Source organism: Taudactylus pleione, unplaced genomic scaffold, assembly GCF_031769625.1.
Source record: "Taudactylus pleione unplaced genomic scaffold, aTauple2 ptg000019l, whole genome shotgun sequence".
In the NCBI taxonomy this organism is placed as follows: Eukaryota; Metazoa; Chordata; class Amphibia; order Anura; family Myobatrachidae; genus Taudactylus; species Taudactylus pleione.
In genome coordinates, this window is record NW_028284421.1 from 1437843 (window position 1) to 1463981 (window position 26139).

General features: G+C 38.4%; 1 protein-coding gene across 1 annotated transcript in view; it reads left to right on the forward strand.

The window, feature by feature from the left end:
- The window catches only part of UNC13C (unc-13 homolog C), a 718105-nt gene that overhangs the window by 557328 nt on the left and 134638 nt on the right, over positions 1–26139 (forward strand). Inside the window, exons 24-27 of the mRNA XM_088444832.1 lie at positions 10444–10532; positions 13630–13779; positions 17556–17679; positions 22789–22845. Coding sequence (XP_088300958.1) covers positions 10444–10532; positions 13630–13779; positions 17556–17679; positions 22789–22845 — 420 coding nt within the window. The remainder of the gene's footprint in view (positions 1–10443; positions 10533–13629; positions 13780–17555; positions 17680–22788; positions 22846–26139) is intronic.

A 26139-nucleotide genomic window follows, 5' to 3' on the forward strand; every position in this document is an offset into this window, starting at 1 on the left:
CCACATCATTTACACCTCCACATACCTGTCCCACATCATTTACACTTCCACATACCTGTCCCACATCATTTACACCTCCACATACCTGTCCCACATCAATTACACCTCCACATACCTGTCCTACATCATTTACACCTCCACATACCTGTCCTACATCATTTACACCTCCACATACCTGTCCTACATCATTTACACCTCCACATACCTGTCCAACATCATTCACACCTCCGCATGCCTGTCCCACATCATTTACACCTTCAAGTACCTGTCCCACATCATTTACACCTCCACATACCTGTCCCACATCATTTTCACCTTCAAGTACCTCTCCCACATTATTTACACCTCCACATACCTGTCCCACATCATTTTCACCTCCACATACCTGTCCCACATCATTTACACCTCCGCATACCTGTCCCACATCATTTACACCTCCAAATACCTGTCCCACATCATTTACACCTCCGCATACCTGTCCCACATAATTTACACCTCCACATACCTGTCCCACATTACTTGCTCCTCCATATACCTATCCCACATTATTTACACCTCCACATACCTATCCCCCATCATTTACACCTCCACATACCTGTCCCACATAATTTTCACCTCCACATACCGGTCCCTCATCATTTACACCTCCACATACCTGTCCCACATCATTTACACCTCCACACACCTGTCCCACATCATTTACACCTCCACATACCTGTCCCACATCATTTACACCTCCAAGTACCTGTCCCACATCATTTACACCTCCACATACCTGTCCTACATCATTTACACCTCCACATACCTGTCCTACATAATTTACACCTCCACATACCTGTCCTACATCATTTACACCTCCACATACCTGTCCCACATCATTCACACCTCCGCATACCTGTCCCACATCATTTACACGTTCAAGTACCTGTCCCACATCATTTACACCTCCACATACCTGTCCCACATCATTTTCACCTTCAAGTACCTCTCCCACATCATTTACACCTCCACATACCTGTCCCACATCATTTTCACCTCCACATACCTGTCCCACATCATTTTCACCTCCACATACCTGTCCCACATCATTTACACCTCCGCATACCTGTCCCACATCATTTACACCTCCAAATACCTGTCCCACATCATTTACACCTCCACATACCTGTTCCACATAATTTACACCTCCACATACCTGTCCCACATTACTTGCACCTCCATATACCTATCCCACATTATTTACACCTCCACATACCTATCCCCCATCATTTACACCTCCACATACCTGTCCCACATAATTTTCACCTCCACATACCGGTCCCTCATCATTTACACCTCCACATACCTGTCCCACATCATTTACACCTCCACACACCTGTCCCACATCATTTACACCTCCACATACCTGTCCCACATCATTTACACCACCAAGTACCTGTCCCACATCATTTACACCTCCACATACCTGTCCCACATCATTAACACCTCCGCATACCTGTCCCACATCATTTACACCTTCAAGTACCTGTCTCACATCATTTACACCTCCACATACCTGTCCCACATCATTTTCACCTTCAAGTACCTGTCCCACATCATTTACACCTCCACATACCTGTCCCACATCATTTTCACCTCCACATACCTGTCCCACATCATTTACACCTCCACACACCTGTCCCACATCATTTACACCTTCAAGTACCTGTCCCACATCATTCACACCTCCACATACCTGTCCCACATCATTTTCACCTTCAAGTACCTGTCCCACATCATTTTCAGCTCCACATACCTGTCCCACATAATTTACACCTCCACATACCTGTCCCACATTACTTAGACCTCCATATACCTGTCCCACATAATTTTCACCTCCACATACCTGTCCCACATTACTTAAACCTCCATATACCTATCCCACATTATTTACACCTCCACATACCTGTCCCACATAATTTTCACCTCCACATACCTGTCCCACATCATTTACACCTCCACATACCTGTCCCACATTATTTACACCTCCACATACCTGTCCCACATCATTTACGCATCCACATACCTGTCCCACATCATTTACACCTCCATGTACCTGTTCGCCAACATTTAACCCATTATTGAGCATTTTAGGGAAAATCATCTGAAACATATCTTTATTGGCCATATTATGCTATTTAAACTCCTCCAAATCCAAAATTATTCTTTGGGTGGGTGTATCAGAGGTTCTGCACTGTGTCCTGACTTTTTATTTTTATCTTAAAACAAATAAAAAAATTAAAGATTTTCCCTACCTTTTCACTTGCTCTGGGGGTGCAAAGAAAACAATGCAAATTTCCTCTGAAAAATCAATGCAAGTGTTGAGTTGAATGCGAGTTCACCATGAGAGCAGCTTGCAGGACCCAATTCGCATCTAAATGAATTGACCTGTTGTAGTGATTAGTTATATTGCTTAGCTCAACCAAATAAACAGAACAGTTACGTTGCAATATATATATACAATAGTCCGGCCCTCCCTAATGATAGAAATAACTTTACTCCGTTGCCAGCTTCAACATATCAACATGCTATAATAAGGGAGCAGAGTATATGTGACGCTCAGGGGTTTCAATAAGACACATAACACAAGGAAGACTTGTGTTATGTGTCTTATTGCAGCCATTGAGTGCTGCCTATACTCTGCTCCTTCATATAAATAAATATAAATATATATATATATATATATATATATATATATATATATATATATATATTGTCAATTCTCCTCACTAGCTATGGCCAGCGAATTAGTTCTTTATTGGTCACCCTCAGAGTCTTGTTTGCTAAAGGCTACATATGTTCAGGTGTGTAGGGAAGAAGACACGGGACACAGCTGTATGCAGCACACGCATCTCCATCTCTGCTTTATTTTTAACAGAACAGCCCACATTTATAGATTCCGTCTAACACATGGTATGCATTATCTGCAGTGAGACTATAGTTCTGTTTAAACATTGGAATCGCATACCTTACCATATATGTACATATGCTTTTCTGTGCACTTATTACAGGGTCTGTACAATGAATTAACTCCATCCTGTCCTGTGCACCCACCCTTCATGCATACATGGCATACAAAATGGATTCTTATTCCAAAATGGCTTCTACATATTCCCTCCTTTCGATTCAAATTTTACATACTATTATCTTTCTAGCTTACCTAGCCATGGCCCACCCCCTATGTAGCTGGTCCCTACTTCACACAACAAGTTAACCCTCCTAACGAGGTAGCTGCATGGGGCAGAGCCCATTCAAGACCACATAGGCGATGAGTCCCTCAGTTCCTATAGTCCTGTATCTTCTTTTCATCCATATTCTTGTAAAAGCCTTCAATTATTTCCATACATTGTTCACATAAGTCTCTGCAAAGCAATGGTTCTCTTGTCTTTCAAATTGCACAAAAGTTCTGGGTATGTCCATGTAGCAGGATCATAGTTGTCTTTGACATTTCTTTAGACGCTTTAAACCTAGAACAGTAATCAAGTGTAAGTATTTTCCTTATTAGTTATATATCTATACTGACAATCATGTAGATGACTAGTAATTTCAATCCTTTAGCTATTAACATGAAAATACCTGAAAACTATTCTTCTGTTCCCTTGAACCAACTTAACATATTCAACCATGTAAACTATCCATTACTATCAATATTATACTCTGAATCATTATGTATCTTTCTAAACTTGTCATTCAATTTCTTAACTTTCTCTAAGTATACATATAACGGGTCAGATAAATTATCAGCTATATAATTACAGCAAACAGGTCTCACTATTTTACACATACTTCCCTGTGTAGCTGTGAGATACTTAAGGATCAGCCTAAACTGTCCCAAAACCTTCACCTGGAATTTCAATTAATTCGTAATTATTTCAAACACATCAAATATTTCATCTATAACAGTATTAAATAGTCTGGCTAAAGCTTCTATTTTATGACCATTCTTTACACTAGGTCTGGATATTGATAAAACTAGAAACAAAACTATAACAAGAAAGAATCATAGTATACAGTACATCCTCACAAGCCTTTGTTTGGCTTAAGGCCTAGCAACATATATATCTAGTCATAACTTCAAATTACTCCAACTCCCCTTATGTAATGATCTTGCAGTGTGAGGCGAATCCAAATTTTCTTTTCTGCCGCCTTTACTGCCATTGGAGTAGTTAGGAGAACTTGATAAGGACCTTGTAACTGGGTCCTAGGACTTTTCCTTAGATGCTTCTTTATCATGACCCAATCACCTGGTTGCAGTTTCTAGGTGCTGCAATTGAATTGGGATCTAGAACATAAGAGAACACCTGGTGGTGGACTTTGGTTAGTTTCTATTATATATGCATCACATATTGAATCAAGTTACTATGCTCATATTGTAACACTTGTAGGAAATCACATCTTGTTCTAGCAGCTATACCAAATAGTATTCTATAAGCTCTCATCCTACGTTTCACACTGGGAAAGTTCTTGACTAACAATCATATTAAAAATAAACATTCTATCAACTTATCATAGTTCAATTTGACTGTATAATTCAGTCTTTTACACTCTCATTGCTTTGGGTCCTATTTATTCTCAGATTCTCCAAGATACATTCTAAAATGTCTTTAATAAAATGTGTACCTTTGTCACACTCTATTACTTCACATGTACGAATTACTTCTGTCATCTATTTTCCTTTTTCCTATTGTTCATATTGTTTCTAATATGTTTTTGCTACCCTGCAAGACCATAGTCAATTTGACAACAGGTCTGAGCACAGAACATACCCAACACTTAACCAACTATATAAAATCAATCTTTAGTTTCTGGAAGGAATAACATCTGCGAGGTACTCCTTTCTTTCTTCTTATAGTACCTTGATCACTTTTCCTGGGCTGTGCAATGATTAGGGGTAGGCTTATGCAGCCCAACTGAAGCCTGGGGCTATCCAGTGCTTCTTGGCTATTTTTACCATAGCATCTCTTATGAGTGCTTCCATGAAGTATTTGGGCTCAGACTGAGAATAGTGCACGTGGCAGACAGAGGTGGTGCTCAGCCATCCATCCATCACCCGAAGTCGTGCAAGTCTTTCCAAGTCATACTTCTGAGGAACCTGTAACTGCAACTTTTAACAAAATCAGGTTCAATGTTTCTGCTGTTTCTGGTCGCCAATATCAAAATATCAGGTAGGTATATTACTGTAGCCTGTTTGGCCAACTTGGTTTGCTGGAGCAGTTCCTCTTCTGGGGTATGTTCTCTGATATGTGCTTTTGACCTTACTTAAAACTAAATTTGTCGGCATTTGAAAAGCAGCAAACAAAAAATCTAATACAAACTATGTATAATCTATCTATAATTTACAATAACATAACTTATCGAAAAAGATTTCATTAATTCAAAACAATCATTATCATTAAAGAAAGATAAAAAATAAAAAAAAGTAATCATAATTTTCATCTTCCTGTGTCTCACTAGTCCCCTGTGGTTGCTAGCTGAACTACATATAGTATTTGCATTAGGGATGTGCAGACTGAGAACAGCTCAGACCCTCCCAATTTGCATATGCTGTGCTGCTGGATCTTCTCTCATATGCCAGCATCATCCCCCCATAGTACATTTCCTCCCTCCTCTTGAATACATGAGAAACAAAGTGACATCTGGATTCAATCTTACCTAACTGCTGTAATGTAGCAGAGCTAACACAAGAACTAAGTTACAGTACTTTTAAATTCCTGCTGTCTATCACCTTTTAAGTACAATACAATATTCAATAAGACCTAAAAATCCTCTCAATTGTTTAAATATCTTTAGTACAGACACTTTTTGTACGACTTTTTCCCTCGCCTTTGGGGTCCAGACATACCCTTTTGGTTAGGTTGGGTTGGAGCTTTGAACCAAAAAAATTGTATCTGTTATATCTTACTTAATCCTAATCTTTAATATTGATCTGAGTATCTTAATCAAATCAGTTAGAAGCATACAAAAAAACGTCCTGGCATGTTTGAAGTAGTGTCAGTGTAATTCTAGTTACATTCCTATAAACAAAATTAGTTTCAACATCCTGACTTTTCCAAGGGTGATAGTACTTATCAATCCATCAATCCCTTAATCTGTGTCTATTTTAACAGTTTCTCATGATATTATACAACTGAGGATAATTTCTCTTCTATAACGGGTATATTACCACATTCCCTTACACTCCAGAACTTGGAACATCTGGAGTGGATTATTGGATTTTTTTTCTTTTCATTTAAAGCTTACTTGACCTGCGCAACTGTATTGGCAATATGCATTCCTATGGCTGCTTCTGATTAATTAAGTCCAGTCATATCTAAACAACAGCCCCTATTCTACCTATATTCTTAGATTTGTAAAATTATTTTCTTGTTGGTTGTCTAAAACCATTAACATTTTAATTTGTAAGCATGCATCATTCAACAGTTTAAAGAAATCATGAACTGATAAAACATTTTGTTAGGGAAATTTTACATCACTTTTACTATTATTAATCCCTTCTGCAGCAATCAAATATAATTACTGTTTATTTTAGAATTACAATATGTCTCTTGATCTCACAAGTTACAGAAACAATATCCATTTTCCTAGAAAATAACAAATAAAGCATTTTGTTATTAATGCATTCAACATCAATCCTTTTTCCAATCTTGCAATGCACATTTTTTATTTATGGGCGTCCCCATGAAAAAATGGCAACTCACTCACATTAACCCTTTCAATTCCTGCACAACTTATCCACAATTCCCAGTACACCTTCACTACGCACAATCATTCACACATCACATCTGATCAACACAATTAGTTCCAACCAACTCTACTTTCTCAAGTTCACTCGACTCTCTTTTATCACATACACATGCATATGGGCCCATCTCATTCACAAGCAAACATTCAGTTACAGCACGGCAGCCATTTTCTGTGACATCCTGCATTCCATTGTCATCAGCAAAGCACCTCTATCACAGCATGCCTTCACAATACAAATTAAATATACATTTTGAGAAGAAAAGAAAAACAAAACAAACAAAACACTAGTTATATAAAACGCAACATTCCTCTTCAGTGATAATTAAGTAAGTGGGCATCTGGGGGTCATTTCTATATTCTTATTCACGTTTATTACATTTCTCAATCAGACCTTTCAGTGTGTCATCTAGGTTATATTTATTAACCTCTGCTTCTGCTTCTCATATCTCATTTTGTGAGGTTTAAACCAGTCAGTATCTGGGGTGTCAGCCTTTTTAAACATTCATCAAATATCCTGCTTTATGATTTCCATAAAGCTTTGCTAGAACATTCCCTTGTCTAGCTTAGTCAAAGTCCCTTATGACTAAAATCAGACCTAATGGTCCCCCCTCTTATTAGAGGTTACTATTCTCGTGCACAAGAATAATATCATCAAATGTTTATCTATAGGCACATCCATGCACTGACTTTTCCTGCTTCAGTTATTAACACTACTGACTGGATGTAACTTTCCTCCTATTTCTGAACACACTGTCTGACAGGTCTCCCTCCCTTTCTGTTCTTTCATACACTAATACATGAAAACACATTTCTGTAAATGTATCCAATCCTAGCATCCATCTGATGTACTTTTCTATATCTAATGCAATTTCATGGCATTCTTCTATTTCATAAACAAATCACTGTGTAGGGCTCTCTTCTAAAGTTAAATCAGTGGCTAAATCAGTTACTCTAAAAACACAATTAGGACAGGTTTGGTACATAACAAACAGACAAACAAGACTTTAAACATTTACCTATCATTCACTGAACATATAACAGATTATAACATGTTTAAATAACAACACCTTTAGGGTGACCAATAATTACCCAGGGATTGATTCCAGCAGGACAGACCATCAACTGCAATGGAGACACAGCTACCAGGAGGGCACAACTTTTCTGTTTACTCACCCGGGAAATTGTCCTGGCAACTCTGTCCCCAGAGCACGATCTCACATCTGCCCTGTGGTCAACACTGCTGGGCATCTCGGTGGGACCTCCATGTTGTCAATTCTCCTCACTAGCTATGGCCAGCGAATTAGTTCTTTATTGGTCACCCTCAGAGTCTTGTTTGCTAAAGGCTACATATGTACAGGTGTGTAGGGAAGAAGACACGGGACACAGCTGTATGCAGCACACGCATCTCCATCTCTGCTTTATTTTTAACAGAACAGCCCACATTTATAGATTCCGTCTAACACATGGTATGCATTATCTGCAGTGAGACTATAGCTCTGTTTAAACATTGGAATCGCATACCTTACCATATATGTACATATGCTTTTCTGTGCACTTATTACAGGGTCTGTACAATGAATTAACTCCATCCTGTCCTGTGCACCCACCCTTCATGCATACATGGCATACAAAATGGATTCTTATTCCAAAATGGCTTCTACATATTATATGTGTGTATATATAATATATTATTTTTAGTGACTTCACAATGCTCTGCAGCTCAGTACATTGGGGTAATAAAGCATACATTTACTTGCAGACAAATATAAAGTCATGTGAATCTGTAAGGTATTTGCCCATAATAAACCTTAAATGAAAGCTTGTAAACAGCTACAGTATGTACAACATATAATTAAAACATTCTACCCAAAATGTCAGCAACAGTCTGAATGATCACATAAACATTATTTCCCCAGGGGACTAGTAAGTGTGATCTTACATTGTAACAATCTGCTACTGCAGTTAAAAAATTCACAGCTCACTTATCCTGGACTCTATGGGATAACGCGCATTAGTAGTTACTGCACGAAGAAAAGGGGCTGTAATTGAATAACCCTGAGTGTTAAAGCTCAAGGTTACCACCCTTTTCCCGGTGCAGTAATTAACCACGGAAAGTTAAAGCTGGCCCATAGAGGGACATTTCTCATTTACATGTTAAGGAGGCATTGCTCTGGAAGTTATGCCATTGTTGGCTGAAATAAATTGTGTCATTGCCTTGAATATACATGTATTAATTTAATCACTTAATAAAAAGAACTGCTGTAATGTAAAGTACCTTTGTCAGTTTAGTACTTTTTCATGTAAATGGGGGTCTTCATTTCCAAAGCTTGTTTTGAACACTCTATACTGTCTATTATTATTTTTTTCCCCCAACGATTCTATAGGCCTAACTCAGCAATACGGCAGCTCATGGTATAAGTTTAATTTAAATATCTAGATAAATGATTATGTTTAGTGAATAGCTAGGTGAATTCTAAAAAGTTGTTTACCCTGCACATTGCTATGTCTTTAAAATAGTGGATCTCATGGAATTTACACATTTAACTGATACATACAGTAATATTAAATAAATAAATAAATGTGCCCAATACCCTAGTGACAATACCAGCTATGCACTTGTCATAACTTTCTATCATACATCATCTTTCACATTAACCTTGTACCTAAATCAACAGTCCGCAACCTATATCTCATGTTATTTTTGTGCAACCTAACTGATAGCTACTGTACACTTCACATTACTGACAATCCACATGGGATCACAGTGCATAAGGGGCATTATAATTATTATATTTTTATCTATAGTGGACTTCAGAGACAATTTTTAATAATTCAAATTTGTCTCTATCCCAGGGGAACGTGCAATCAAAATTCTCTAACATACATTACTTGATTTTTTTTGTCATCAACCAACTAAATTACCAGCATGTTTTTTGTGTGTAAGAGGAAACTAGAGCACCATGAAGAAATACACACACACTGGGAGAACATATAAAAGCCACACAGATAGGACTCTGGTTGGAAGTGAACCTATGGCCATAATGATGCAAGGAAACAATACTAACCACTGTGCTAACCAATATTAGATCTTAACAAGATTTCCCTGCTCTTTTGTTACTATAGAATTACTTACTTTACCTATCACCCCACAGTAAGGAAATAACAAATGTATCCTGTCCATAAACATGGTGCCATCTATGTACTACAAGGCTGGGGGTAATGTGATGGTCTCAGATCGAGACTATTTTCTCACTCTATACCACATTTGTGTATTCTATTTCTGTAAATATAGTAACACAGGGCTTGTACAATGTCATTCTTTCAGCCATGCTAGTGCTAAATAGTGACCATACTTCATGACTGTTAATATGGCACCCAGTACATCAGCCTTTGCAGAAGATATGAACTATGTATCCCATGATGCTTAGCGAGCAGCTGCCTTCCTTTTGTACATAAGCTTGAAGCCAACATAATGTCAAATATGACACTCACAGAATTACTTGATATCTACAGTATAAAACCCTGTCATTAATATGAAGCAGGTTCTAATGCAAAAAGTACACTGGAAAGACCAAAGACAATACTATACTCTAAGTGGGGTAGACAGGATATGAGATAAATTTGTACTAAATAGATGTATGTAAATATTCCTCTCTGCAGCTGGATCCGGACGCCAGTGCAATGCTGAAAGAACTGCAAGTGAAGCTAAGTTCAGTGCTTGATGAGCTCAGCTGTACTTTTGGGGCAAGGTAAATGCAAATACACCTAAAATATTAAAGCTGTAAAGATACACTGGTTCTAATTTATTTTCCTTCTTATGTATATAACGTAAATAACGAGAGACTGATGTATGTCAATATAAATGTTAGAAGATTATTTCTATCTTCTTTGAAGGTATTAAGTTTGCATGTATAGTCTAACCTGTTTACAGAGCCTTTGTCTTTATCCCATAATCCTTCTATCTCATCCACAAACAATGATTTAATTATTTTTCATGTTTGCAATCCCCTCACAATACAACATATTGGGGTGCCGCTATCTGGCCGCAGGGCAGGTCTCATATTTGAGGGCATGGTTGTCACGAACAAGCATCACCAATTGGCTCCATAAACCTGTGCACCTCAAGTCCTCTGCAGGCATCTGGACCTATGCTTGCACATAGTCTGTATAGAGAGATACTGTATATCCACTAAGCACCATTTAATCAAAGAAGGTGTTGACGTTTGTGGGCTTTAATAATAATATTGGAATGAGTTATGATTTCTTGCATTTTATTGTTTTTTTTCCATGTTTTTATGTTTATGTTTATTTTTCACTTGCTACAAATTAAACAATGATAACTTACCGAATTGTAGATAGTTTCTCCAAGTTTTTTTATGCATACATATTCTTTTATGACCTCTTCACAGTATTAATATGTAGCGAGTAGTGGACTTACAATTTAGCTATCGTGCTTTCTGTGGAGGTCATATTACAAAGTGCAAAACATCCACTATGCAGTGCAAAACCAACTTTTGACCTGTCATATTTCTCAATTTAGAATTTGGCTGAGGTGCATGGGTTAATGGAGCTGGGGTGCATGGATTTATTGAGCTGTGGTGCAGGGGTTTATGGATCTGGGATGCATGGATTTATTGAGCCTGGGTGCATGTGTTTTTTGAGCTGAGATTCATGGGCTTATGGAGCTGAGGTGCATGGTTTTATGGAGCTGGGGTGTATGGGTTTATGGAGCTAGTGTGCATGGGTTTATGGAGCTGAGGTGCATGGTTTTATCGAGCTGGGGTGTATGGGTTTATGGAGCTAGTGTGCATGGGTTTATGGAGCTGGGTGTGTAGGTTTATGGAGCTGGGGTGCATGGGTTTATGGAGCTAGGGTGCATGGGTTTATGGAGTTGGGTGTGTAGGTTTATGGAGCTGGGGTGCACGTGTTTATAAAGCTGGGGTGCACAGGTTTATGAAGCTTGGGTGCATATGTTTATGAAGCAAATTGGTGATGCTTGCAGAGAAGCTGAGTTCCACAGGAACTGGGATGCATGGGTTTATGGAGCTGAGGTGCATGGTTTTATGGAGCTGGGGTGTATGGGTTTATGGAGCTAGTGTGCATGGGTTTATGGAGCTGAGGTGCATGGTTTTATGAAGCTGGGGTGTATGGGTTTATGGAGCTAGTGTGCATGGGTTTATGGAGCTGGGTGTGTTGGTTTATGGAGCTGGGGTGCATGGGTTTATGGAGCTAGGGTGCATGGGTTTATGGAGTTGGGTGTGTAGGTTTATGGAGCTGGGGTGCACGTGTTTATAAAGCTGGGGTGCACAGGTTTATGAAGCTTGGGTGCATATGTTTATGAAGCAAATTGTTGATGCTTGCAGAGAAGCTGAGTTCCACAGGAACTGGGATGCATGGGTTTATGAAGCAGATTGGTGATGTCTGCAGAGGACCTGAGTTGCACGTGTTTATAGAGCTGGGTTGCACGGCTATATGCAACTGGGATGCAAGGGTTTATGGAACTAGGGAGCATGAGTTTATGGAGCTGAGTTGCACGGGTTTATGAAGCAGATTGGTTATGCCTGCAGAATAACTGGGGTGCAAGGGTTTATAAAGCTGGGGTGCACAAGTTTATGGAGCAGATTGATGATGCCTGCAGAAAAGCAGAGGTTTGCAGATGGAGAACAGCAGTGCTAGAGTGACAACATTACTAGTAAAGACTACAACCCTCAGATCTCACCCTATACATTTATGGACCCGTCTTACTTCTCCATGCTGCACATGAGCAGAGAAGCGCATTCTAGGAGCTATGTAAGAAACCGCTTCACCCACACAAGATTGCCACAGTCCCATTGTCCCCTCACACTTGTGATTTATTTAGGCCAAAAAAAATGTTGGTTTGAAGGGTGAAGCTTCTACTTTTTATTAGGGATGTGCAGGCTCGGATAGGTTCGAGTTTGCACGTGGAGTTCGGATTTTTCCCTCCAAAAAAACGGAACTCAGAACGAGGCAAAACGTCATCTTACATGGACGAACATCATCATTCCTGGTCTTTTGTCCAGGAATGATGATGTTCGTCCATGTAAGATGACGTTTTGCCTCGTTCTGAGTTCCGTTTTTTTGGAGGGAAAAATCCGAACTCCACGTGCAAACTCGAACCTATCCGAGCCTGCACATCCCTACTTTTTATATGAAATTAATTCTGTTCACAGTGTGGGGATTTTTACGCCCACACCAGAGCGTACTGTATGTTTCATATGTGTATTCTGGGGGCAGAGAGCAGGTTAGCACACCAGGTACGTAGCACTGCTGCACTGTAGAATATACAAAACCCTATGTGGGCACTTTCTAAGTGACATCCAATGTCTAATATGCACTAGATTCATGAAAGGTAGTTGCTGATTGACCAAATACAATTAATGAAAGTACAGGTTAAGACTTATTTACATAGATCTACTAAAATGCTCATGTTGTTTTTCTTCAGTCTAAAGAATAGCTAAAGGCAATAGAATGTGTCAGCTTGTCAACAGGTCATACCAGTGTAAATTATTAATCTAAGAATCAATGCGCCTAGATATGTATAAATATATTAAGGTGCAGAGGCATGGCTGCTGGATTTCATCCATGAGAGCAGGATCACAACACAACACAGTAGGAGAAGTGTATGGGACATCAACACAGGGAAATGTACAGGTCGGGGATTCTCAGCACAGATAATAGTTAGAGGGGGCGATGTGACAGACAAAAATAAATCCTTTGTAGAATTGTTCTTCAAAAGATACACTTTTCTAAGGTGGCTGACAAAGCAAATCAATTGGAAAAACTAAAGAAATCTAAAAATGTAATTGGACTTTCTTCTTTTTCTAGTTTTCAGAACATAATTGAGGACTGTGTGAGACAAATGAGTGTGGAATTAAATCAGATGAGAGGGAATGGAAATACATCCACAAACAGGAACAATGCAGCCGTGGATGCTGAAATCGTTTTGCGGCCATTGATGGATTTCCTAGATAAAACGTTAGTATTGAATGTCCTAGGAGTGCTGTGAACTCCAATGGGAAGTTATTTAAATCAGGTCAACTTTAACATGGTGAAATGTGACCACCTACAAACACACATTTTTGGGGCAGTACCCACAAATGTTAAGCATCCCCTGAGAATATCTGCTTTGGTCCTGTTTTGGTCCGCAAAAACAGGTCCATGGGTTTCTATGGGGGTTACAAAAGTTTTGAAGTTCCCAAGTTTCTAAATGTGAAACCCCGTTAGTTAACATTATATTTTGATGGTGTTAGCCTTTGTAGTATGTGAGATACATTCTGCACACTCACACATGCTCAGTATGACGATTGAACCCAGGAGTACAATGAACGCATTGGGATATATTTTCTAAAGTGCGGGTTTATAGAAGTGGAGGTGTTGCCCATAGCAATCAATTAGATTCTACTAGCACCTTCTAGAAGATAATAGCTAGAATCTTACTGGTTGCTATGGGCAACATCTCCAATTCTATAAATCCGCAACTTTAGTAAATATACCCTATTAGCTTTATCGCAGCCCATGTCCCTGCATATGTGTTTTAATAAACGGCAGCAATCCTTAATTTGTTATTGCCACGATAAGAGATTATAATTATTTGGTATAAAACACGATAATTAACAAATATGCCCTTAAAGTGTTTATCTTAAGGTGCATACACACACAACAATTTTTTGAACGATTATCGATAACGATATCGTTTATCGCTCAATCATTGAAATAATCGTTCACTTTCTGAGTTAAAACGATGAACGATTATCGTTCATGCGCGTTCACATTTGTAGTTCAGTCAAACTGACCACCTCAACGATTTTCAGTAAGGGAATATTCAAATTTAGTAAATGAACGATTTTCGTAAACGATTTTCCCTTGAAAAAATTAACGAAAATTGTTTACTAAAATCGTTCATTTACTAAATCGTTGTGTGTGTATGCAGCTTAAGAAATATGTTATTGCTGGAAAACCTTTGTATAATAGTGGGAGACAGGCGGGCAGACAATGTGTGATGCCCTCCATTGGATCTCTCCCACTCTTCATCCCTCTTTCCTGTGGTTATTTTTTATATTAACGTATCACTGGCGTGCATTCGCTCATATTTGTGCAGTAGAATAATCCATGCTTAGGTGGTGACATCTTCAAACTAGTATGACCAAGTAACCATGAATTGAATAATAAAGAGGCACATGGTGTATTATGTTGTCACTAATTAGTAATTAAGGGGTCCAAACTAATTCATGTATTTTTTGGGGGATGCATATTAATAATAAATACTACAAAAATAATATTTTAATAATTGTACTGTAGACAGTAAAATAAATAATAATGGGGAAATGATTCTATGCTAAATAAACGTGGCAATAATATTTTGTTAATTATGGCCACCTTAATTTGTTAATTATTGAGGCATCTGCATTCTGGTACTTGTAGTGCCACAACTGTGCAATAGAATTAGTTCCTAGAGCATTCATTACTTAAGATTAAAGGTGCATACACACACAATGATTTTTTGAACGATTATCGATAATGATATCGTTTATCGCTCAATCATTGAAATAATCGTTCACTTTCTGAGTTAAAACGATGAACGATTATTGTTCATGCGCGTTCACGTTTGTAGTTTGTAGTTCAGTCAGACTTGTCAACTCAACGATTTTCATTAAGTTAATATGCAAAAATCGTTTGTAGTTCATAAAAATCGTTCATTACATTTAAATGAACATAGTAAATGAACAACTTTAGTAAACGATTTTAGTTCATTTTTTCAAGGTAGAAAATCGTTTACTAAAATCATTCATTAACTCAATCGTTGTGTGTGTATGCAGCTTAAAGGTGCATACACACACAACGATTTTTTGAACGATTATCGTTAAACGATATCGTTTAACGATAATCGTTTGAAAAAATTGTTCACTTTCTGAGTCAAACGATGAACGATTATTGTTCATGCGCGTTCACGTTTGTAGTTCAGTCAGACTTGTCAACTCAACGATTTTCATTAAGTTAATATGCAAAAATCGTTTGTAGTTCATAAAAATCGTTCATTACATTTAAATGAACATAGTAAATGAACAACTTTAGTAAACGATTTTTGTTCATTTTTTCAAGGTAGAAAATCGTTTACTAAAATCGTTCATTAACTCAATCGTTGTGTGTGTATGCAGCTTAACACATAAAAAAGACACGTCAAGACCTGTGGTCTTCATCACCTGCGCAAAGCTGAGGGAGTGGGACCTGGAGAGTTCAGTTTCTGACTCCCTCTTTCATTATATCATATTGGTGGAGCAGGGCTGGAGCATGGCACATTTGTGCCTTGCTAAAGCACTGGCATAAAGGTAGTGAAGACAGCAGGGCTGCTCATAGACAGGGATCAAAAACTATACGTTCAGTCTCATCCTCCAATTCTACACGGCCATCAGTTGTAATGCTGTGCTATCATACAATTCTCTGGCTAAAACCTATTTTCTCTACAAGCAGTCTTCAGTAATAATGTGTTAAATTGCTACTTGCACAATGTGCATTAAGTGATTGCTATCCCTGGCAATTGATTTTCATCAGGGCCTGTGATGTGCAATACAAAAGTTATTATTCAATTTGTATTTAAATGTGTTGAAGGTAACTTTTAGAAATGTGAAAATGAAGGGCTCACAGTGCAAATCCCCTTTTGTGACAACACTCATCTATTTTTGTATGAATGCACTTGCTTTATACAGGGTACGAATGCACCTGCTTTATACAGGGTACGAATGCACCTGCTTTATACAGGGTACGAATGCACCTGCTTTATACAGGGTACGAATGCACCTGCTTTATACAGGGTACGAATGCACCTGCTCTATACAGGGTACGAATGCACCTGCTTTATACAGGGTATGAATGCACCTGCTTTATACAGGGTATGAATGCACCTGCTTTATATAGGGACGTGTAATCTGCATTCTAATATTACAATGGCTGCAAGGATATAAAAATGTAGCATTTTGTGAAGGGGGAGGGGGAACGGGGTTGCCAGCTGGATTTATGCCATGAATACAGTACACCCACATATAACAATGCAATTCTGATTTGTGGGATAGAATTATTAAAATAAGAATAAAAGGGTGAAAAAGCAATGGGTTGGAGCATTCCCTACTTTTCGGTGCACTTTCAGTTGCTGGCCTTGCAACTTCCAGGTGTAATTTAAACTAGAGAGTGCATTTTGACCCTGGTAATAAAATGGTAAAACACTCAAATGTGAAATGCAATAAAGAATCCTCAATGTGCCATCACTCTAATAATGAATTTAAGGTAAATACTGAAAAGATTAAGGACATGAAAGGAGCAGGGTAGTATAAGTACCTGGGCCAACCAAGGGCATACAGTCAAGCCCCCAACTTTGTATGACCACTGACGTGCCAGTGATTTGCAATGGCATAGCATATCCATAGGGGCTCAATATGTGCGATGGGACATGGCCATGGCCATGTCTCCCAATTGGCCATGCTCCTTAATATACGGGAGAAAGAATTTTTATTAACATCCCTTGGAGTGGAGTAACTAAAGTGGTAGCAGGTTGTACGATAAAGTGATGTTTCAAATCTTTCCACCTGCAAACCTGTTAAAGGTCATACTATGGGGGAATTTTCAATATCTGTCATGTAGACGTTCTGCTTGTTACTGTATATGTGGGTAGTTAGGCATGTTTGCACAAATTAAAAAGGTTGTATAGCAACAATAAAAACTTTATAGTTCTTATGTGTTTTTAAATCTGATTATTTTAGGTTATCGGTCTCAGCAAAAATATGTGAGAAAACTGTGCTAAAACGCGTTTTAAAAGAGTTATGGAAGCTAGTGCTCAATAAAATCGAAAAGCAGATTGTGCTGCCCCCTCTGACAGATCAAACAGTAAGTAATCTATCTCGTATACATTGTGCTTTTCTTATATAATTAGGGTTTCTTGTTTTCATTGTTTATTTTTTAGGGACTTTGTATTTATTATTCCAAGTTCTTTTCCTTTCACAAAAAAAAGTGTTATTTGCAGGGTTCAAAATGTAAAATTTGGTATGATGAGAGTATCTTGTTTTTATTTTACACACTCTTATATAATATAATTTTCCATCACCTTATTACTACAAATACCCATGCTAATGGTTGGGCACTGATTTTCTAACAGGCAATCAAACATAGCATTATCATTACCGTCATGGAGGCATACTGTGCGGTGGGGGGTCTCCTGCAAGTTAAAGGACTGCTCTTTGAATTGCCATCAAAAGCAGATGAGCGGCAATTACTGTACATTGTTATATTGAGAAAGGTAGAGTGGGTGTTATATATTTATAGAATTAATTAACAGCAAAAGCCAAAGGACGTGGTGCTATCACTGTCATTAGCATTTATGGTTAGGTAATACCCTGCCCTTCATATAAATGTTATGAAATATTCTTATATACTGAATATATAAAAATAAATGACATCCCTTATTGAATGCTACAAGTAGCAGAGGGTATAGTGCATGGCATCAGGAGACAGGGTGTTGTCAGATGATGGGTTGACAATGTACAAAGGATCCAAGGACACAGGAGGACAAACACATGGCTTTACTCAGTGCACCTTGCAGAATGTTCTTACATATATTCAACCCCCTCCCTCCCCTGTATCGTGTTGAAAAAATGACTCTGGAAAATGAATATTTCATATATCCTGACAGCCAATGCAAACTTTTGCTCCTCTGGTTATTCCACCTCCTTGCAATGCAAACCCATGCACTGTCAGGGAGGGAAAACCCTTTGTCCCAGCACAAGTTGAGGCATATAGCATGATGATTTTACACTAATGTGCATGTAATCTAGTGGAGGCATCTACATGGAGAGTGTATGAGTCATTTGGAGCCAAGGACATTCAATTGGATCCACTGGACCGAAACGGGAAGCCGATGGATGGAATCCTGACGCCTGTCATTTTCCCTATGCCGAGAGCCCGACAGCTGGCTTACCGATAGAAGGTAAGCCGGGCGACGGGCGCAGACAGCCGCGGGGGGGGGGGGAGAGAGGGATAGGTTTAGGGTTCCTGGGGGGGACTTAGAGTTAGGCACCTCCCCTGCGGGTTAGGTTTCGGCTAGGGGAAGGGGGGGTTAAGTTTTGGCACTTAGAGGAGGGATTAGGGTAAGGCACTTAGGGGGGGAGGTTAGGATTAGGCACCCCTAAGGGAGGGTTAGGGGGTAGATAAGGTTAGAGAATACTTACCTGGGGACGATCGGGATTTTAAGTGATGCCGGGATGCCGCTGGCGGGATTTGAACCGCCGGCCAGTAAATCATACTGAATCCGTTTCATAGTAGGTTGGAGCTCATATAGATTCTCATGATGACGGCCTCACTTTTGTGTAGAAAAAAGGTACACATTAAAGTCACATGGTACAAAAGGAAACTTACCAGGTTACTGATTTAATGTTTGTCCTCACTAAAACAATTCTTCTTTGCTTTATATCTTTTTTTTTTACATAGTCACACAACAATAAGCAGAGAATTACGCCAATAATGAGCCCAGCATTTCGCCAGCAGAAGAGATGTGATTCCTATTAACTGGGAATTTGTCTCTGAGTTCTGCACCTCAATATTTATATGCAGATTGTACGTTACAGAAAGCCTATCTCATGCATGGAAATCACACATACTGTAGGGATATCTATCTCTGAGATAGTTAGACAGTGTGACCTTTTGGAAACAAATAGTGTATTCTCAAGGCTATGTTCAATCATTTAAACATGGATCCTGGTGAGAGAAATGAATGTTGCTCACACAACCAGCCAATGGCAATTTAGCACAGTGAAGCAGCAACGTGCCTTAGCGTTTTGAGATCACACTTTGTTCTTCTTTATATATTGATACATTCTTTTATTCTGCTATGTTTCAGTTCAGTCACAGGGCACATGTTTCAGAGGACATAGCGCTGTATGTGACACTGAATTGCAGAACATACTGTAGTATAGCACAGCAACACTTAGATCAGCAACGGTTAAAGAATAAAGGAATCAGCCTGTTTTCTGTACTGAAATTGACACTTGACAGCAAATATATTACATTTGATTGTCATCTTACATTCTTAGACTGCCAGTTAAATACAAATGATACATTAGTTGAGTCATGGCTATTTACTTTTGTATTTCTAGTAATATAGTAATATTGGAATCTCGGGGCTATACATCTAGTGCCTCCTATTATATGCTAGTAAAGGATATTTCCGAGGTATACAATCATTGTTTAACTATGAAAAGATGTATGATTCAGCTACTATACATAAATTATGGCAACCCAGGCTCTCTTCAGAGTCCCAATAAGTCATGCTTTAATTGTTCTTAGAATTCTGTTAATACAACTGGAGAGTTTTTCCTGCATTAGTCATTAGTATATTTGCAACATGCATTCTCATGGATATTCATTCAACTCACAGAATGGCTACTTATTTATATAATATAGACCAGGGGTGGGCAAATTCGGTCCTCAGGGATCTTTAACAGTTCTTATTTTCCAGACGACATGTGAATCTTCTGAAATGTCAGTTAGTAATAAATACTCCTGCACACCAGCTTCCACATCTGGAAAAAGTGAACTGCTCGGGATCTTTGATGACAGAGTTTGGACACCACTGATGTACAGTAGATGATGTCTACACTCCTACTGACACGTGTCTGTTCAAATGTATATTTTTACTCTTTTACTATGGTTGTTGAGGCACAAGAAGCCCAGATTGATGAAAGACACCTTGAGCAGGTAGTAAATTGCCTTTCTCACTCAACATGATCCAGACAATCCAGCTAGTGAGTTTGATATTAGAAACATACTGTATAAAATCCTCGTGCGGAGATCCAGAAATTTACTAAAACTTAATAAAGTGGCAAAAACAGGTTTTTTTTTCTTTATGTGTTTCTCGTATTTTAATGGTCAGCATTGTGTAATCTAGAATAAGAATCATAGGCATACACACAGGCAGTGGCAAACCGAATAATTGGTGAATATACCGGGATCGGCATACACCGATGCCGGCCACGTACCTGGAGGTAGGGCAGTGAAAGAGGTGAGTGGGATCAGTTGGGGATGTGGCTGTCTTGGGGGCTTGGTTATGCCATCATGCACACCCCTAAAGAAGACTCTGCTCATGCCCATGATAAGAATATTTATTTACTTAGTTCTGTACCCACCCTTATGTGGATTATAATATTACACCATTAGTCAAATGCAAATATTTCATATTAACCTAGCAGTTATTATCAGAATGCTTGGAACTTTTCAAATCGATATCTTCCTAAAAATAATTCATAGTATCTATGGGAACTTCTATCTAAAAATGAATTTAAACTGTATTACTTATTGTAATTAATGTGATTTTTACTGGAACAAGTTTTTTGCAAGTATCTTAGATCTTTTCTTAGATAGGCATGGAACAGATATTTTATCATCTGTTGTAATGCAAGCCTATGTAGAATGTTTCTTGTTACTCTTGCCAAAAAACATTAGTAAATAATTATAGTTTTTAGGGTAATTGTGTTATAACTTACAGTATGTTAGCATACCATTGTAGTGGGAAGATAAGCAGATGGGTGTTTAATACAAAAGGGGTAATACTGGCTTGCTCTATCCTGACAGATTTTGGCATCGCTGTATGTCTATTTATCCTAGCTACATTAGCTGTTTGTGGGCGACACAAACCAATTATACAAGTAGCATTTTAGCTTCAAATTGAAAGCAGCAGGAGTCAAGTTGAACATTGCTACAGAACCTTTAGATGAGCAACAAATGACTTTGTTAGTATATTTAATGTATACGTTCTAACTTCTAAGACCCTATTGAAGGAGATTCAGAGTAACACAGTAATGCTCCTGTTATGTGCTCTCAGGAGACTCTTACACATACTAGGAGTACATCTAGGTGTGCAGAGGGACAGAGGAACCTGCAGAGGCGCACTGAGCAAACGTCAGATCAGACTTCATCCTTCTCCAATAACTAGAAGTGCCTATTTTTATTAAGTTAGACTTTCCTATTTCCATCCTAAATTACTGCTTAGTTTAGCCTATTTTGTAGCTTAAGATCAGTAAGTAAAGAGAGTGAGGGGACATGAGAACTGTCTTTATGCAGAGTGAACAAAAAGACTGCAAGCTCTCAGAGAGTGCAACAGTCATGTCTTTTTGCGGAGTGAGAATAGCCATGTCTCCTTCCCCTATAAAATATGTTCTCTCCCCTGTTCCTCAAGTCATCAGTAGGAAAACTCATCTCTGCATTTTCCTGAAGAGCATTGGTATCTCCATTAGGTACACCCTCTCTTTACCCAACTCCTCCCTTTCATCTATTTAACCTTCTGCACAAGTTTAGGCACATGGCAGGATAAAAGACATGCCAGCATCAAAAATGATAATGCCTATTATCATTAATAGTCATCATCAATAATATTATTATTATTATTATTATTATCATCATTATCATCATTATCATCATTATCATCAATCTTTACAGAAGTGTGCTTAAACTGTAGCTCACACTAGCACATGCTGGTTTTTGTTGTGCATTTTGCTGTGGTTATGATGGACGGGATTTCAATAATTTATCTCAATTTGCTCAACAACAAGAAAGTGACTTGGGAGTTGATAGTGTACTTATGAACTACAGTAAATAAGAAACTGTCTTATTGTTAGATATTCATGAATGCAGTTTATAAAGAGAATATTTATGTTTTGTCTACAACTGTGAGGAGGAAGTCGCTTAATTTGCTCTTCCTTTTACATAGTTCTCAAACAATAGATTTATTTCATCAAGTGACACTGGAATTATTTGGAACAAGGAATGCATGCTGCATAGAGATAATGTGATTTCTCTAAATACTTGTGTATATTAATTAAACAAAGCTTAAACTCTGCATGCTGTTCCTGTGCTTCAATGATACCATTTAAATGTGACTATTAATATTAATGACTGTTTTCATTACATTTATTTGTAATATAAATTTGTTGTCTTTATTTTCTCCAGGGGGCTCAAATGATTTTCAGCGCCGCTAAAGACCTTGGACAGTTGTCTAAATTAAAGGTAATACTGTTAAATCAATAGTTAATCACCTGCCACAGTAACTTTATATTCGGCTTTTCCTATCACCCTGTCATATCAGTTCTTCCAGTCCTATCTTTTGTGCTGAATACAAGTCATTTAGCCGGTAGCAATAACACTATTACTATTAGTATTCTGTCAATTGTTGGCTTATTCAACATAAACCTGACATTTTCTGGGTTCTGGCTGAGTTTATTTTTAGTTACTGAGATTAAAGGCACCGAATCCTTCTTAAATGCATCAATTGTTTTCTGATAATGAAAGCTTTGTTAACAATTGCTATTGATGATGAGAAATTATTGGTGTAGGTAGAGCATGTACATGTATGGGAATGAATGCTGTAGATCAGCGATAGGCAGCCTGATATACTTCACCAGCCACAGATGTGGCTCTCTAACCTTTCATTTCAGTAATAAGCTAAAATAATACATATCATCAAATAGACACAAGTCTGTAAAAAACATCAAGCAGGTCACTTCTCCTTACACCTAATTTCATTAATACGTTAAAACATTTAATCAATGAAGGTTTTTAATAGCAGGAATTGTAAGATGAACAAGGGTTACATGCTATAACAGACAAAGCTGACAATTTAAGATGATGGAGTGTAAAGCAATGGATGAGGAAAGGCAAAGGAAAGAGCTGTGGGCCATGGATCAAGGCTCTGAGGACCTCCTGTTGCCCATCATTGATCTAGATTATCCCTCTGGACCTGAGAACATGTCATGGGAAAGTGCTCAGTTGTTATATAGATTTGATAAAAAAAAGAAGATTCTTTCCCTTTATTATCCTGGTCATGTGATCCTTGATCGTGTCTTGTTTATGAAGTTGACCTTTGTTTTTCTTCATCCTATTGGTTCATCCACACTAGTGTGAGAATTACACAACTGTGTGAGTGTTGTTAGTCACAAAGAGCTTATCTCAATTACTTCTGTACTGCTGTATATATATCTATATCATTAGACTAATGTAACTTCTAGAAATGTTTAATGCCATCCTTCTAGCAATATACTGTATCGCTTGGAGTTATTAAAGCCTCCAGGCTCCAAGTACTTTTATAAAACCTTTGTTTAAACTACACATTTACTGTGTCTATGTTGCATAGCAGCTACGGGATATATGTATGAAGCAATTCTGCCCTTAAAATAAAGAGAAACTGGTGTTTCTGCATTTTTATTTTTAATTAATAATTTTTATAAAATTTTCAAGAGAGAAGTTCACAAAGAGCAGGCAAAGAAGTCCAGGGCTGGTTGCAAACAATAGTATGTCACCTGCAAAAAGACAATTTATGAGCGGTGTGTCCTACAGTAACACCAGGAAAGGAGACCATTTATCTAACAGCAGATGCAAACGGTTCAACACCCAGAAGGTTGAGTGGACACCACACTTCTAGCTCTTCAGTGTTGCGAATGCACTCCCAGGAACTGCCAGAGAGCTTGCTCTGAGTGGAGGATATTGCATCAAGGACTGGAAGCAGCTGCAGATGTGCACCATCTGTGGCTGCCACGGTCCGTAAATCGAGTCTCCACCACGGCGCCTGCGTGTTGGCTCAAGACGACAACGGGCACCAATGCCTCCAAATTCCCCTTGGTAACAGGAGAGGCCGTCGGACATGGTATGTGGGTAGCTGGGGTGAGGGTGCCCTATGTCTCCAATCATCTGGCCAGCGGGTGCTCTTGAAGGTCGCATCTGTTTCTACATGTTTAAGGGCAGAATTAAGTGTCGCTGGAGTGTAACATGATAGAAAGCAGGAGATATCAGAGATTACTGTACCTCCTGCTCTCCAGTCACCAGCCCTTGCATCAGCCGTCCCCATAGTTTTATAAGAGATGGTATAAAACAAAATCTGCAAAGTGTAGCTTTTCTGATCTTGCATGCATAGGCTAAAGCCATCTTCAATGGGGACACCCTGAGATCCCTCTCTGGTGGGCTGGAGCTGTACATGATTTCAATCATGATATTTTGCATTTCGCGTTTGCGACTGGATAGTCACCCATGCGTAGTTGCCTGGCCATGGTCTATGTAATTGTCTATGCAATCACTTTATTTCTTACTGATCACTAAGATTGGCTCTTATTGGAGCCCATGTCCCGGACATTAAGAATAATACATCCACCCTAAAAAAGATTCCTTATTGCCACAATATGCGCCAAAAAGGATTGTTTATTTTCTGGCACTGGCCGCATTTGTTAATAAATATGCCCCGTACCGTAGCATCTCTAGGGGGGGTGACACCAAAACAGTAGAGCTGCTTTGCTATTTTCATGTCACCGCCTCGAATGGTATCACCGAGCAGATCTGCAGTGGTGATACATGCTTCATCCTCACTGTGCTGCGAGAACATGGGGGCTTCCAAACAGCTCCCAGAGTGCTGGGCAAGCCCCCAGCATGACGAGGACAGGGGCGTGACACACGGTCACACCCCCAAACTACTACCTTAAACAAATATGGATCTCAATACACATCTTTATTAATGTAAATGGGGACATGACAACAGTACACTATCCATTTTGTGTAAAAAGCTGGAATCTTCTGAAGCATACTATATACAATATAGACAGTGAAGCTTACCGTACATGTTCAACATTATTATTAATAAATATAGTGCATGTGATAACTTCTGATCACATTAATATTATTTCAGAGAACTGCCAATGTCAAATGTGTCATCTTATCACATTAAAGGGTTAGAGTTAAAGTAACAGCGATCTTTATGGGACACTAATGGTCAACCATAAAATTGATTGTCTTCACATTTTACGTACCACGTGAGAATCTTAATTAATTCCACTGCCATTAAAAAATGACCTTGATATGTAAGAGGCACAGCTTCCCAATAAAAGTATCCAGCCAATACGTTCTCTACCTTGTATTTTGTACAATTTAACTCTGACTGCTACCTGTTATGGTCAAGCTCATTGGTTTTGTTATGTAAAATTGTTGTATAGGTTATCAACTACATATAAATCATGTACCTTTGTTTTATTATCCGTTGGTGCTCTTGAACATAAAAGATAATTCTATTTTACCTTTTAAATATTTCTTAAATAAATCAAGAATGTCAATTTATTTGTTTACTATTTTGTCTATTTTGTCTTGTTTTTGTATACTTCTCTCTGGAAATGTAATACCTATATCATATCTACAGTAAGATCTGTTTATATACTTTTACTGTTCCTATTGATTATATAGGTTTTTCTTCCAAGCAAGTAGAGATCAGTTATGACTTTGTTTCTCCCAGAGGTTTTAATATTTGAAAAGAGAAGAGACAGGCAG